This window comes from Saccopteryx leptura, chromosome 3 (genome assembly GCF_036850995.1).
Source record: "Saccopteryx leptura isolate mSacLep1 chromosome 3, mSacLep1_pri_phased_curated, whole genome shotgun sequence".
In the NCBI taxonomy this organism is placed as follows: domain Eukaryota; kingdom Metazoa; phylum Chordata; class Mammalia; order Chiroptera; family Emballonuridae; genus Saccopteryx; species Saccopteryx leptura.
The window spans coordinates 372,257,477-372,273,824 of NC_089505.1; the positions used below are offsets into that span (position 1 = coordinate 372,257,477).

At 52.4% G+C, this 16,348-nt stretch overlaps 1 protein-coding gene across 6 annotated transcripts in view; it reads right to left on the reverse strand.

Annotated features, from left to right (window-relative positions):
- ARHGAP39 (Rho GTPase activating protein 39) overlaps positions 1-16,348 on the reverse strand; it is an 85,043-nt gene that overhangs the window by 3,800 nt on the left and 64,895 nt on the right. For 5 of the 6 annotated variants that reach the window (XR_010750523.1, XM_066379766.1, XM_066379764.1 and 2 more), the window contains 2 exons: positions 15,759-16,320; positions 2,321-2,413 (listed from right to left, as the gene is read on the reverse strand). Coding sequence is in view for 5 of the 6 variants with exons in the window: in XM_066379766.1 (XP_066235863.1) it covers positions 2,321-2,413; positions 15,759-16,320 (655 nt within the window). In the remaining variant the exon portion in view is untranslated. The remainder of the gene's footprint in view (positions 1-2,320; positions 2,414-15,758; positions 16,321-16,348) is intronic. The other variant, XM_066379765.1, reaches the window with a different exon arrangement.

A 16,348-nucleotide genomic window follows, 5' to 3' on the forward strand; every position in this document is an offset into this window, starting at 1 on the left:
AAGGACTACCTTTGGAGGGTTGTGGGTTTTCTACGGCTCGGCCTCTGGCAGCACAATTTCTTGCTATGGGTCATTGTGGGTGGCTGGGCTGGCATTCTGGGGGCAAGGACGTCAGGGACCTTGGCCAGGGGGCTTTCCGGATACAGAGATGAGGTGAGAGGGAGGAGGGAGAGGGAGGATCCCCTGCTCAGGTGGGTCTGGAACTATGGAGCATTGTTCCTGGCCCAGAGAAGGGGAGAGAAGGGGAAGCAGCAAAGAGACAGAAAACACACAGCGAGGCCAAACCCAGAGGAGCCATCTGGGCGGGACTGCACTCTGCCCTGCTGGGCCTGCCTTCTGCCCAAGTCTCACATGGCATCCTTTTAAAGGAAGCCATGTTTTGTGGACACGGGGGTCCTTGGATCCCAGTGTGAAAAACATAAATGTGGACATCTTCATTTCTAATATTCACCAGAGTTTTTTGTCATTTTAACTGGTAAGGGGACTCTTTTTTTGTTTTTTTTAGAGTAATGGAAATAAAAAAACCCATTTCTCACAGACGCTTAAACCCTGGCGAGTCTGTTTCCGGTCCCTGAAGACCCACAGAGCCCTGGCAGAGAATCCTAGCTGCAGCCTCTGATCAGCCAGCTGTGGACACAGCGCCTGGACACTGCTGCCACAGGCTGACATGGCCCTTCTGGGAGAATTCTTGGTGTAGGAGACTGGACAGTGCTTAAGCAATGGGACTCAGAGCCCAGGAAGCACTTTGCAGCAAGGACTCGCTGTCCCTCACACTGGGGACAGGGCCACCTTTCCCTCAGGTGAGTGCCTCCTGTCCCTAGTCTTGGTGGCTGCGGGAGAGTCACCCTGACCTCCGTCCCAGGTCTTCCTGGGGCCCAGCACGACCTCTCCAACAGGCTGTGACCTGAAGATCCTGTGGTTACGAACTCAGCTGGTAACTGTGGCCAGATGCAGCCTTTCTGGGCCTGAGTCTCCCCCTATGTGGAATGGGGACAGGGCAACCCGTCTCACATGTGCTGGAAAGTACTATCTTGGGAGCTGGTGCCACAGAGTTTTGGGCAGACCAGGGACTGAAGCCATGTGTGTGCAGACCCCTCTGTACCATTTGCTGCTGTGGGCACAGCTTCTTGTGCCAGGGTCATGGGGTATCTGCCGAGTGCTCGGGGGGAGCCTGGCACTGCCCATGGGCAGCCCAGAAAAACCCTAACAGTGTTGTGGGTGCTCTGGCCTCACCAAGTCATACCCCCCCATCCGGCTTTACAGGTGGGGAGACTGAGGCCCACAGAGGGACCAGTGACAGCGGCTCTCCCAGAGCCCACGCTGCTGTGCAGGGCCAGACCCTCCTCCCCACCCAGGACCACCTCAGGCTGCAGTGTCTGACTCGGCAGGTCCAGGTCCACAGGGACATGCTGGCTGTGTCCCCAGGTCCACCTGGATGATGCAACTTGACTCTCGAGAAATGGACTCACTGCCTGACCTGTGGTGGCGCAGTGGATAAAGCGTTGACCTGGAATGCTGAGGTCGCCGGTTCAAAACCCTGGGCTTGCCCGGTCAAGGCATAGACAGACAGCAACTACTACGAGTTGATACTCCCCGCTTCTCCCCTCTCTTTCTCTCTCTCTATAAATCAATAAATTAAAAAAAAAAGTTTAAAGAAATGGGCTCAGGCAGAAAAAAAAAAAGGGTTTAGGCAGGAGCCCACCCCTACCCCAGACAAGGGAGCCAACGGCAGCCCAGAGTAGGGCCAAGGTAGAGTGGTTTCAGGGAAAGAGCAGATAAAGCAGGGGTGCACCCCGGCTGGGGAAGGGGGGGTGGCAGGGCAGGGGCTGACTGGACAGCAATGGGGTCCACAGCTCCCCCGGCAGGGAGGGCACAGCTTTGTGTTAACACAGCTTCCTTACAGCTTGGATGGGGGTGGTGGCTCCCGAGTCTTAGCCCCAGGGCTGGAGATCGGGGCTGGGAGGTGCCTGCCCACAGGGAACTTCCTCACTCACACTTACCTGGGGTGCTGCCAGCAGGCCCTGGCCCACAGTCCTCAACCCCTCCCTACTGAGAACCCAGACTGCAAGCTGAAAACTACTCTGAGCACCAAAGAGAAGGGCGCAGGGCCCCTGTGGCCTCTCCCAGAAGTCCCTCCCGTCAGTGACGAGTCCAGCCAGCTCAGGAGGAGGCCACAGACCTGATGGTTAGTGTGCCCCCACCCCCCACAACTGCCCCACCCCGGAGCCCAGAAGCGGTTAGAAAGAGGAGGCCAGAGGGCCGAGGCCGGAGAGCAGAGCGGTGCAGACGCAGCCTATCTGGCTGCGGAGAGAGGCCCTACCATCCGGGTCCTCAACATAGGGCTTGGGTTTCTTTCTCAACTTGGACTTCTTCTTAGTGTTCCTTTCCAGGAGTTCCTTCATGTGCTGTGTCACTGGGGAGTAAACAGAGCCATGAGGACCACGAACGCAAAGGCAGGAGCAAGTGCCCACTTGGTCCCCATGTAGCTGGAGGAGGCCCCTGGGCCCGAGCCTGGTCAGCTGGGAAGGTGGCCACACCCGTTCCAGACTGATTCCTCAGAGAGGATGGGGCCGCTGGTCAGCGCCCAGCCTTGGCGTGCTGGGGTGGGGCAAGCGTTCTGTAAGGAGATGCTTCCTGCTCACACTCTCAGGGCAGGGCGTGCGCCCACACAGATAGATCTGTGGTGTGTGTGCCAGCCATCTGGGTGGTGTGGCTGGGCCGGCGCCAGGAGCCCTCTGAGCTCGGCGGAGCGGGTGGGAAGGTGTAGGGAGGGCACGCAGTCCGCTCAGGACCCACCGGCACAGAAAGGCAGGGCACACCCCCTTCTTTAATGTCTGTGCTGCCTTCTCAGGCTACTCTGGGCACACCTCCCACTCTGCAGAAAACACCCTTCGATCCCCATCTGTCCACGTCCTCTAGAAGAAAGTCACTGCACGGAGCCGCACTCAGAGCGGGCCATCTGCATCCTGCATGGGAGACATCTACCTATCTCATCACTTTTACATCTGGATGGAAATTCAGATATTGACTTTACACTTTGGGTTATAATCTGATGCGACTTTATTTTGTTGCTCGAATTGCTCCAGCTCTGGGTGCTGGGAGCTCTCTCGGTGGCTCCGTGTCCTGTAGTACACCGCTGTCCCCCTTTGCCCTCCAGCACGCCTTCGCTTTCGCACTGTGTACACTCCCTGCACCAGCCCGAGAACCAGGTGGCAGATGCGCTCACCACTGTTCGCACTGTGTACACTCCCTGCACCAGCCCGAGAACCAGGTGGCAGAGGTGCTCACCACTATTCGCACTGTGTACATTCCCTGCACCAGCCCGAGAACCAGGTGGCAGAGGTGCTCACCACTGTTCACACTGTGTGCATTCCCTGCACCAGCCCGAGAACCAGGTGGCAGATGCGCTCACCACTGTTCGCACTGTGTGCATTCCCTGCACCAGCCCGAGAACCAGGTGGCAGAGGTGCTCACCACTGTTCGCACTGTGTGCATTCCCTGCACCAGCCCGAGAACCAGGTGGCAGAGGTGCTCACCACTGTTCGCACTGTGTACACTCCCTGCACCAGCCCGAGAACCAGGTGGCAGAGGTGCTCACCACTGTTCGCACTGTGTACACTCCCTGCACCAGCCCGAGAACCAGGTGGCAGAGGCGCTCACCACTGTTCGCACTGTGTGCATTCCCTGCACCAGCCCGAGAACCAGGTGGCAGAGGCGCTCACCACTGTTCGCACTGTGTGCATTCCCTGCACCAGCCCGAGAACCAGGTGGCAGAGGTGCTCACCACTGTTCGCACTGTGTGCATTCCCTGCACCAGCCTGAGAACCAGGTGGCAGAGGTGCTCACCACTGTTCGCACTGTGTGCATTCCCTGCACCAGCCCGAGAACCAGGTGGCAGATGCGCTCACCACTGTTCGCACTGTGTGCATTCCCTGCACCAGCCTGAGAACCAGGTGGCAGATGTGCTCACCACTATTCGCACTGTGTACATTCCCTGCACCAGCCCGAGAACCAGGTGGCAGAGGTGCTCACCACTATTCGCACTGTGTACACTCCCTGCACCAGCCCGAGAACCAGGTGGCAGAGGTGCTCACCACTGTTCGCACTGTGTGCATTCCCTGCACCAGCCCGAGAACCAGGTGGCAGAGGTGCTCACCACTGTTCGCACTGTGTGCATTCCCTGCACCAGCCCGAGAACCAGGTGGCAGATGCGCTCACCACTGTTTGCACTGTGTACACTCCCTGCACCAGCCCGAGAATCAGGTGGCAGATGCGCTCACCACTGTTCGCACTGTGTGCATTCCCTGCACCAGCCCGAGAACCAGGTGGCAGAGGTGCTCACCACTGTTCGCACTGTGTACACTCCCTGCACCAGCCCGAGAACCAGGTGGCAGGGGAGCTCACCACTATCAGGGTGCCACTGCTTCTGGGTGCTCTTGGCCAACATTCAAGGAAAGATGCGTCAACTGGCCCTGTATATATTCATCTCTAAATATTTCCACACTGACGTGCCCAACTCCAACCCCTCACCACATGGTTCCCTCTAGCCTCCTCTCCTTGCTTGTCTGTAAGTGGTTTATCTTTTCATTCTCTTAACAGATTTAATTTTGATGAAGTTAGCCTGATCTGTTGATGGTGCAGTGGGTAAAATGTCAACCTGGGAATGCTGAGGTTGCCAGTTTGAAACCTGGACTTGCCTGGTGAAGGCACATAAGGGAAGCTACAACTATGAGCTGATGCTCATTTTTTATTTTAAAGGGGGAGGGGAGAGAGACAGAAACATCGGTCTGTTCCTCCATGTGCCCCGACCAAAGATCAAACCCACAACTTTTATATACTGGAATGACATTCTAACCAACTGAGCTATCCAGCTTGGGCTCATTTTTTTTCAAGGGTATTTTGGCTAGTCTAGGTTCTGTGCATTTTCTATGAATTTTAAAACAGCCTGCTAATTTGTAAGTTTAAAAAACTATGAAGATTTAGTTTACGGTTGATCGATGGGACAACCTGGGTAGGAAGTGGCATCTGAACAACACCGTCTTCCGAATCATGAGCATGGCATATACCTCGCCTTTAATTTAGGCCAGGGTTCCCTAAACTACAGCCCACGGGCCACATGCAGCCCCCTGAGGCCATTTATCTGGCCCCACCACACTTCCGGAAAGGGCACCTCTTTCAATGGTGGTCAGTGAGAGGAGCATAGTTCCCATTGAAATACTGGACAGTTTGTTGATTTAAATTTACTTGTTTTTTTCTTTTCTTTTGAGACCGAGAGAGGGATGATAGGGACAGACAGACAGGAACAGAGAAATGAGAAGCATCAATCATCAGTTTTTCATTATGAGACCTTAGTTGTTCATTGATTGCTTTCTCATATGTGCTTTGACCGCAGGCTTTCAGCAGACCGAGTAACCCCTTGCTCAAGCCAGCGACCTTGGGGTCTCAAACCTGAGTCCTCTGCATCCCAGTCTGACGCTCTATCCACTGCGCCACCGCCTGGTCAGGCTTGTTCTTTATTTTAAATATTGTATTTGTTCCCGTTTCAGTTTTTTTTTTTAATTTACTTATTTATTTATTCATTTTAGAGAGAGGAGGGAGAGACAGAGAGAGAGAGAGAGAGAGAGGAAAGAAGGAGCTGGAAGCATCAACTCCCATATGTGCCTTGACCAGGCAAGCCCAGGGTTTCGAACCAGCAACCTCAGCATTTCCAGGTCGACGCTTTATCCACTGCGCCACCACAGGTCAGGCCCATTTTGGTTTTTTACTTTAAAATAAGATATGTGCAGTGTGCATAGGGATTTGTTCATAGTGTTTTTTATAGTCCGGCCCTCCAATGGTCTGAGGGACAGTGAACTGGCCCCCTGTGTGAAAAGTTTGGGGACCCCTGATTTAGGCATTCTTAACTTTCAGCAAAGTTTTGTAGTTTCAGCATAGAAGTGTGATACATCTTTTGTCAGACTTATCCCAACTGTGTCATATTTTTGAGGCTATTTCTTTTTTTTTCTTTTTTCTGAAGCTGGAAACAGGGAGAGACAGTCAGACAGACTCCCGCATGCGCCCGACCGGGATCCACCCGGCACGCCCACCAGGGGCAACGCTCTGCCCACCAGGGGGCGATGCTCTGCCCATCCTGGGCGTCGCCATGTTGCAACCAGAGCCACTCTAGCGCCTGAGGCATAGGCCACAGAGCCATGCCCAGCGCCTGGGCCATCTTTGCTCCAAAGGAGCCTTGGCTGCGGGAGGGGAAGAGAGAGACAGAGAGGAAAGCGCGGCGGAGGGGTGGAGAAGCAAATGGGCGCTTCTCCTGTGTGCCCTGGCCGGGAATCGAACCCGGGTCCTCCGCACGCTAGGCCGACACTCTACCGCTGAGCCAACCGGCCAGGGCGAGGGTATTTCAAATTATGTTTTAAAACACCCATTTCCAACATTTTGTTGCTAATACACAGAAATATTATTTTTATATCCTCCACCTTGCTAAACTCACTTGTTCTAGTTTTTACCTTGTAGTACTTTTTATAGACCCCGTAGTATCTAGTACATAGAAGACTGTGCTGTCTGTGAATAAAGACAACACTCTTCCATCCCGTGTAGATGCTCTGGCCAGGCCCTCCAGTGCTCAGTGGCAGACATGGGGGGCGGGGTGGGGGGGCTTGAGCATCCTGATCTTTTTTTTTTTTAATTTTTTAAAAAATTTATTTATTCATTATTAGAGAGGAGAGAGAGAGAGGGCAAGAAAGAGAGACAGAGAGAGAGAGAAGGGGGAGGAGCTGGAAGCATCAACTCCCATATGTGCCTTGACCAGGCAAGCCCAGGGTTTTGAACTGGCGACCTCAGCATTTCCAGGTCGACACTTTATCCACTGCGCCACCACAGGTCAGGCCAAGCATCCTGATCTTAATAAGAGAGCAGCCAGTGCATTACCTTCCATAGGATGCTGGCTAGAGCATTTTTTTCCCTAATTTTGGAAAAATATAGACAGAAAATATAGCCATTGTACCGTTTTAAGTGTACAATTCAGTGGCGTTAAGAATGTACAGAGTGGGCCCCACCTGGGTGGCTCAGCTGGTCAGAGCAGCGTCCAACGTGATGAGGCTGTGGGTTTGAACCTTGGTCAGGGTACATACAAGAAACCATCAATGACAGCAGGAATAAGTGGGACGACTCATGTTCCTCTCTCTCTCTGTCTCTCCCTTCCTCTCCCTGGAAAAATCAATTATATAAAAAAAGAATGCACACAATGTTGTGCACCTACCACAGCTCCTTCCGAAATCTCTTCATCTCCACAGACAGAAACCGTTCCCTAGCAACCTCTAATCTACTTTCTGCCACTACGAAGCTTCCTATTTTATAGAAGTTGAATCATATCATATTTGCCCTTTTGTGCCTGGCTTCTTTCACGTTGCATAACTTTTTTAAAGGTTCATCCATGTTGTGGCACGTATCAGAACTTCCTACCTTCGAAATACCAGAAATTAAGAAAGCACATAACCTCAACGTCCTGTAATCCAATCCTCGCCTTGCTTTCTCCCACCTCCAAAGAATCTTCCTATTTCCTGCCTTAATCTCAAATACATACAAAAAGCTGCAAAGCTGTCATTCTCCAGAGCATTTGAGATCTTGCTCCCCAGCATTTCGGCAGTTTGCCTCAAGTAAACTCTTACAAAATTTTTTAAAAAGAGAGAGAAAGAGATTTTTTTTGGGGGGGGGGGTATTTTTCTTAAGTTGGAAGCGGGGAGGCAGTCAGACTCCCTCATGCGCCCGACCAAGATCCACCCGGCATGCCCACCAGGGGGCGATGCTCTGCCCATCTGGGGCGTCACTCTGTTGCAACCAGAGCTATCCTAGTGCCTGAGGCAGAGGCCACAGAGCCACCCCCAGCGCCATCTTTGCTCCAATGGAGCCTAGGCTGCAGGAGGGGAAGAGAGAGAGACAGAGAGGAAGGAGAGGGGGAGGGAAGGAGAAGCAGATGGGCACTTCTGAGTGCCCTGGCTGGGAATCGAACCTGGGACTCCTGCACGCCAGGCCGACGCTCTACCACTGAGCAAACCGGCCAGGGCCGAGACCTTCCTTTTTAATCGTTGAAAAATATTCCAATGTATGGACAGACCACATTGTTTATCTGTACATCTGCTGAAGGACATTGGAGTTGTTTGCATTTATTTTACACCGTGCACACTGCTGCTGTGAACATGTGTGTGCAAGTATCTGTTTGAGATCCTACTTTCCAATCTCTTAGGTTCTGTACGTTTTTGTTTTTTTTTTTTAAATTAAATTTCATGGGGTGACATTGATTAATGAGTACATAGCTTTCAGGTGAGCTTCTCTACAGCATTTGAACTGTTGACTGTAGGTTCTTATAAATGCTGTTCATCAAGTTAAAGAAGTTTTTTCGCCTGACCAGGCAGTGGTGCAGTAGATAGAGCATCGGGCTGGGATGCAGAGGACCCAGGTTCGAGACCCTGGGGTCGCCAGCTTGAGTGCAGGCTCATCTGGTTTGAGCAAAAGCTCACCAGCTTGAACCCAAGGTCGCTGGCTCCAGCAAGGGGTTATTGGTCTGCTGAAGGCCCACGGTCAAGGCACATATGAGAAAGCAATCAATGAACAACTAAGGTGTTGCAATGCGCAACGAAAAACTAATAATCGATGCTTCTCATCTCTGTTCCCGTCTGTCTGTCCCTGTCTAGCCCTCTCTCTGACAAAAATAAATAAATAAAAGAAGTTTTTTCATTTTTTTCAAAAATGCAATGTTGGGTTTTGTTAAATGCTTTTTCTACATTTATTAAGGTGATCATATGGGTTTTCTTTTTCACTCTGTTGAGTGAAAACTTACAATGATTTTTGAATGTTAAACCAACTTTTTAAAAAACATTTTATTTATTGATTTTATGGGGAAAGAGGTATGAGAAGTATCAACTCATAGTTGCTTCACTTCAGTTCTTCATTGGTTGCTTGTTGTTTCTTGTATGTGCCTTGACCAGGCAAGCCCAGGGTCTTGAACTGGCGACCTCAGCGTTCCAAGTCTATACCACCACAGGTCAGGCTTAAACCAACCTTTTTTTTTTTTTTTTTTTTTTTAAATACTTATTCATTTTAGAGAGGAGAGAGAGAGAGAGGGAGAGAAAGAAAGAGAGGAGCAGCAGGAAGCATCAACTCCCATATGTGCCTTGACCAGGTAAGCCCAGGGTTTTGAACCAGCAACCTCAGCGTTCCAGGTCGAGGCTTTATCCACTGCGCCACTGCAGGTCAGGCTTAAACCAACCTTTGATTCAATGAATAAAACCCACTTATTCAGAACCTGGGACATCCACACGCTGGGCTGACGCGCTACCACTGAGCAAACTGGCCAGGGCCATTCCACTTCAATTTTCTAGATAAGTTTGCAAAGAATTGCTATACAAACAATAAAAAGTTTGGTAGAATTCACCAGTGAAGCTATTTGGACCTGGAATTTTTTGTGGAAAGGTTGTTTTTTTTTTTCCATTTTTCCGAAGCAGGAAACGGGGAGGCAGTCAGACAGACTCCTGCATGCGCCCGACCGGGATCCACCCGGCATGCCCACCAGGGGGCGATGCTTTGCCCCTCTGGGGCATTGCTCTGTTCAGTCCAGAGCCATTCTAGCGCCTGAGGCAGAGGCCACAGAGCCATCCCCAGCGCCCGGTACATCTTTGCTCCAATGGAGCCTCGCTGCGGGAGGGGAAGAGAGAGACAGAGAGGAAGGAGAGGGGGAGGGGTGGGGAAGCAAATGGGTGCCTCTCCTGTGTGCCCTGGCTGGGAATCGAACCCGGGACTCCTGCACGCCAGGTCGACGCTCTACCGCTGAGCCAACCGGCCAGGGCCTGTGGAAAGGTTTTTAAGCACCAACTAAATTTCTTTACTCGAGAATTAAAAACCATAAAAACCTTCAAACACTTTCTTTAACAGATATATTATTATTTTTAGTTGTCTATTTCTTGTTGAGTGATCTTTGGTAGTTTGTGTCCAAGGAATTTGTCTATTTCCTCTAAACAGTCAAGTTTATTGGCATCAAGTTTTCATACTATTTCCTTATTATAAACATCTGCTGACTCTGTAGTGTATCACTTCCCATTATTGATGCTGATAATTTATGTCTTCTCTACTTTTATTCTGATCAGTCTGGTTGGAGGTTTATCAATTTTACTGATCTTCACAAAGAATCTGCATTTTGTTTCACTTACTTTCTGCATTATTTTTCTATTTTCTCTTTCACTGATTTCTACCCTGATCTCCATTGTTTCCTTTCTTCTGCTTACTTTCGATATAATTATACTCCTTTTAAAAAAAGTTTCTTAAAGTAGAAGCTGAGGTAATTGATTATAGATCTTATCTTTTAATATAGGCATTTAGGTGCTATAAATTTCCCTCTAAAACTGTTCTGACTGTATCCTACATGTTCAGAATGTTTTGCTTTCATTTTCTTTCAGTTCAAAATACTTTCTAATTTTCCTTCTGATTTCTATTTGACCCACAGGTTAGTCAGTAGTGCATGCTTTAGCTTCCAAATACTTGGAAGTTTTCCAGATATTTTTGTGTTACTGATTGATAATTTAATTCCATTGTGGTCAGAGAATACTTTCTATGATTTATATTCCTTAACATTTATTGAGACTTTACAGCTCAAAATATGGCCTATTTTGAAAATGTGGCTGTATTTTACACTCTGGGTCCAGAATCTAGTCTCACTCCACTGTAGCTACTTTCTTCCTTAAACAGACTTTCAACAAGCTCTTTTGTTTTTTGGCTTCAAGACCACCCCCTTTCCAAACCACTGTTAGAGGAAGACAGCTCCACCCACTACTGAGCTTTGAAGGGTTTGCTCCCTGCTTCAACTTCTGAGCTTGGGACCCACCTTTCTCGGTATGTGTCAAGTCAGTTTCCTGGGACTTGTCTATGCTTCTCAGCTTTCCAAACATACAGTGTGTCTGTAAAGTCACGGTGCACTTTTGACTGGTCACAGGAAAGCAACAAAAGACGATAGAAATGTGAAATCTGCACCAAATAAAAGGAAAACTCTCCCAGTTTCATACCTATTCAATGCAGTGTGATGTGGGCTTACGCACAGATTTTTTAGGGCTCCTTAGGTAGCTGTCCCGTACAGCCTCTAGACTCGTCACTGACTGATGGCCTACCAGAACGGGGTTTCTCCACCAAACTGCCGGTTTCCTTCAACTGCTTATCCCACCGAGTAATGTTATTCCTATGTGGTGGTGCTCTGTGCTTTGTTATAAATGCGCCGATATTCACATTGCACTTTGGTCACGGATTCAAATTTAGCGAGCCACAGAACACACTAAACTTTCCTCTGTACCATCCACATATTGACTGGCATGGCCGTGGGCTGCTCCGCTGTATACATGGTGTTACGTCACCATCTGCGCATGCGCACATGCTGCCACATCATCCTACAGAAACTGGGAGGGTTTTCCTTTTATTTGGTGCAGATTTCACATTTCTATCATCTTGTGTTGCTTCCCTGTGACCGGTCAAAAGTGCACTGTGACTTTACGGACACACTGTAGTTCTTCTTCCATTCTCTCTGTCCTTGTGGGTTTCATTTTCTTATTGTGATAAATATACATAACATAAAATTTACCATTTTAACCATTTTTAATTGTGCAGTTCGATGGCACTAAGTACATTCATATTGTGCAACTATCACCATATCAGTCTGCAGAACCTTTTCCTCTTCCCAAAAGGAAACTCAGTACTCGTTAAACAACTCCCCATTTCTCCCTCCCTTAACCCACAGCAACCACCAATACACTTTCCGTTTCTTACAAATCTGACTAGTCTATGGGCCTCCGATGAGTGGAATTGTCTAGTATTTGGTATACTGTGAACGGCTTCTTTCACTGAGCACAATAATGTCCTCAAGTTTCATCCATGTTGTAACATATGTGTCAGAATTTCTTTGCTTTTTGAGCCTGAATAATATTCCATTGTGTAAACAGACCACCTTTTGTTCATCTGTTCATCTGTCTATGGACTCAGCTGCTTCCACTTCTTGGCTATTGTGAGTATAGTGCTATGGATATAGGTGCTTAGATAACTTCCATGTCTCTGTTTCAAGTCTTTTGCTGGATCTCATGGTAATCTATGTTTAATTTTTTTTTTTATTATAAACTTAAAAAAAAAATTGTTTTTATTCATTTTTAGAGAGGACAGAGAGAGACAGAGCGGGAGAGAGAGAGGAGAGAGAGACAGAGAGAGAGAAGGGGGGAGGAGCTGGAAGCATCAACTCCCATATGTGCCTTGACCAGGCAAGCCCAGGGTTTCAAACCGGCGACCTCAGCATTCCCAAGTCAACGTTTTATCCACTGCGCCACCACAGGTCAGGCTATGTTTAATTTTTTGATGAATGACCACTCTGTTTTCCACAGTGGCTGCATCATTTTACATTCCCTTGTGAGTTTTGTTTCGTTTTTTGTCTTTTCAAATTCTTTCCCTATTCTTTTACCAGGAGTTCGAGACTGAACCCAAGGGAATGCATGTGTCTGGTCTGTCATCCTCACTGGGAAGCCCCTGCGTGCTGCTGAGGTATGGCTGCGTGAGCGGTCAAGAACACCCCAGGGTCTGCAGCCTTGTGACGTGCTCCTTTGCAGAGCAGATGGCAGAGCTGCAGTGTGTGTCCACTGCCAAGCACCCTGCAAGGTCAGTGAGAGCCTGCTCAGAGAGGTCTCAGGGAGACACGCTGGGAAAGCACCCTGCTGTTGGCTGGCATAAAGGTATGGCCATGTATGAGACGACGCTAAGCTGGGGGCTGGGTACACATGAACCAGAGTTCACCGTGCGGTGCCTTGGTTCCTAAGGGTGGTGACCACACAATGGATGCCACACACATGCTGGCAGATGAATCAAAGGCTTCTGAGGCTACAGCTGGCAGCATGGTCCAGGGTGAGGTGCCCCACACGGCAGCAGGATTGGCTTTGGCCTCGCTGGCATTCCTGAGACAGGCTCTGGTTTTCTTTATCCGAGCAGAGGATGCATCCTCCTGGGCTGGTGGGGCGTGCCTTACTGATCAGACAGCACCCACATTCTTGACAGGGGCCAGTGGGAGGGAGCATGAGGCCTCTCCTATGGGCTCACTGCTGAGTGGGACCTGTAGCAGACACCCACCCAGGAGTGAGTTTCAGAGCTGGGATGGGGGCAGCCCTGTGACACAGACATGAGACCAGATCCCACAGCCCAGAGGCAGGTCTCTCCAGTGTGACCACAGAGGCCTAGTCTCCTGTGTGGGCCCAGACCACATGGCGCTCCAAGACCATCTGGGTCTCCACTGCCAAATCCGGTTTCCTCTCACATACCAGCCGGGCTCCCACGGCAGAGACACGAGGACAAAGGTGCACAAGCTCCTGTGCCAAGGGAAGTGTCCTGTTGGGCCCCAGGTGGGGCCTGGAGGCCAAGCTCCCGACGGAAGCCCTGGCAGGCAGGACAAGCCCTGGCAGCCTCTGAACTCTGTGCACTGCTCACTTACCTTTACCTCGGCAGGTGCCGCCGGGGGCCCTGAGGGCTGCATGCTGAGCAGGGGACACATTCTTCCAAGCTTTCAACTCAAGGTGTGACAGCGTAAGGCCTTTGGAAGAGGCTGAGCCAAAGCATGAGACAATGGGGTTCCCCTGCTCGTGGAGTGGCCCAGGGAGACTGAGGCAGAACCAGCCACCCGGCAGCCTGTGTGGCTGCGCATGAGTGAGAGAGTTACCTGGCGAGACCAGGCTGCCGTGTTCAGGGTTCTGCTTCAAAAGCTGTAGCCTGGGTGAAGATGTCATGGCCTTCACAGCTCCCCCACAACCGACATGCTGGCTAGTGCTCGGTTCTGCCCCTCCCCAGGACTCAGCACCGCCCTGTCACTGTGCACACACGTGCTGACTCCACTCCTGTTCCGGGTGCACGGTTCTTCCCCCTCCCCAGGACTCAGCACTGCCCTGTCACTGTGCACACACGTGCTGGACTCCACTCCTGTTCCAGGTGCTCGGTTCTGCCCCCTCCCCAGGACTCAGCACCGCCCTGTCACTGTGCACACACGTGCTGGACTCCACTCCTGTTCCAGGTGCTCGGTTCTGCCCCCTCCCCAGGACTCAGCCCCCTCCCCAGGACTCAGCACCGGGTGCACGGTTCTGCCCCTCCCCAGGACTCAGCACCGCCCTGTCACTGTGCACACACGTGCTGGACTCCACTCCTGTTCCAGGTGCTCGGTTCTGCCCCCTCCCCAGGACTCAGCACCGGGTGCACGGTTCTGCCCCTCCCCAGGACTCAGCACCGCCCTGTCACTGTGCACACACGTGCTGGACTCCACTCCTGTTCCAGGTGCTCGGTTCTGCCCCCTCCCCAGGACTCAGCCCCCTCCCCAGGACTCAGCACCGGGTGCACGGTTCTGCCCCTCCCCAGGACTCAGCACCGCCCTGTCACTGTGCACACACGTGCTGGACTCCACTCCTGTTCCGGGTGCATGGTTCTGCCCCCTCCCCAGGACTCAGCACTGCCCTGTCACTGTGCACACACGTGCTGGACTCCACTCCTGTTCCGGGTGCACAGTTCTACCCCCTCCCCAGGACTCAGCCCCCTCCCCAGGACTCAGCACCGCCCTGTCACTGTGCACATACGTGCTGGACTCCACTCCTGTTCCGGGTGCACAGTTCTGCCCCCTCCCCAGGACTCAGCCCCCTCCCCAGGACTCAGCACCGCCCTGTCACTGTGCACACACGTGCTGGACTCCACTCCTGTTCCGGGTGCATGGTTCTGCCCCCTCCCCAGGACTCAGCACTGCCCTGTCACTGTGCACACACGTGCTGGACTCCACTCCTGTTCCGGGTGCATGGTTCTGCCCCCTCCCCAGGACTCAGCACTGCCCTGTCACTGTGCACACACGTGCTGACTCCACTCCTGTTCCGGGTGCACAGTCACTCCTGCAGAGCGTGTGTCCAGATGCTGTTTATGGCCCTGTTCCCGTGCCCACTCTGCCCGGCCCAGGACTCGGTCTGGCTGCTTGTCTGGCAGCACCATGGCCCTGAGTCCTCCCTTGGACAGGCCAGGCCTGGGTCCAGATGAACCCGACCTGTGGCCTGTGGGAGCCCAGGTGGAAGCTGGCCCTGCACTTAGCCCCAGGCAGCTGTCCACTGGTGGCTAGCCGCACTGGTCCTAACCTCTGACTCCTTAGGCAGCTCAGGACCAGCTCAGCCTGCAGCACCCTCATGGCCTGGTGGTCTTGCCAGACCCAGTGCTGGGCTGATACACACTCGTCACTGTGTTCCTACCTGCTCTCAGGACCCTCCTGGAGCATCCCGGTCTCCTCCACAGACAGCAGCCCGAGCCTGGCCAGGGCGCTCACCAACTCACACCCAAGGACAGTGGAAAGCAAATGCAGTGTGTGCACATGGGCCAACTGTGGCCTCCCTGCCCTCGTCAGGCAGGGCAGCTGGCCACAGTGGCCTCAGAGCAGAGTGGACACCAGCTGGCTGAAACATAGATGTCATGTGTCCTCATCCAGGCCCCCAACCTAATGGTCTGTGGCTCCTCACAGGGCCTCAGTGCTGAAGAGGGCCTCCCTGATGACCCTGCACCCCAGAAGAAACCTGGATACGGCCCTTAGGGGACACCCATGCTTGTCGGAAGGGGCTGTGCCCACTCCCACATACCTGTTGCCTCCGAGGTGCCGCCCAGCACCGGCCAGGAAGCTCTCCGCTCGGCCCTCACCTGGCTGGCGGCGAGCCTGGGGCGCCAGGGGCCCGCGCACTGGGCCTTACCTTTGGTGTCGTTGACGGGGTCCATGTGCCGGTAGATGTAGCCCTCCAGGTAGGAGTGGAACTTGGGTGTGGGCGGGAAGAAGGCCAGGCAGATGGCCATGAGCTCCCAGCCCCGGGCCAGGCTCTCCAGGCGGAAGTTCTCGGTGGTCTGCCGGCACAGCTGGATGTACAGCTCGTCCCGCAGGCCCTGCACGCTCCAGCCCTTGGTGGCGATCTCCAGGGCCACGTGCAGGGGGTCGGCCTTGGCGCGCCGGTCACCCATGTACATCTGGATCAGCTTGAAGATCTCACATGCCTCCTTCTTCACGTGGCGGTCGCTGGTCACGATCATGGGCTTCTTGATGGACTCGCTGCTCCAGGCCAGCATGTTGGCGATGGACACCTTACGCCGGAAGAGGCCCTGTGTGTGCTTGTTGAAGTGTTTGGAGGCCCAGTTCTCGATGTCCGTCTCCGAGGACGGCTTGCGTAGAACGAATGTGGGGAACACGCAGCTGGCGCTGGGCCCAACGTTGCGGGTCTGTCGGCTACTCTCAAATTGGGCACAGGTGCCAAGGTCCTCGGACTGGGGAGGACAGAGGGGCCGTGAGGGG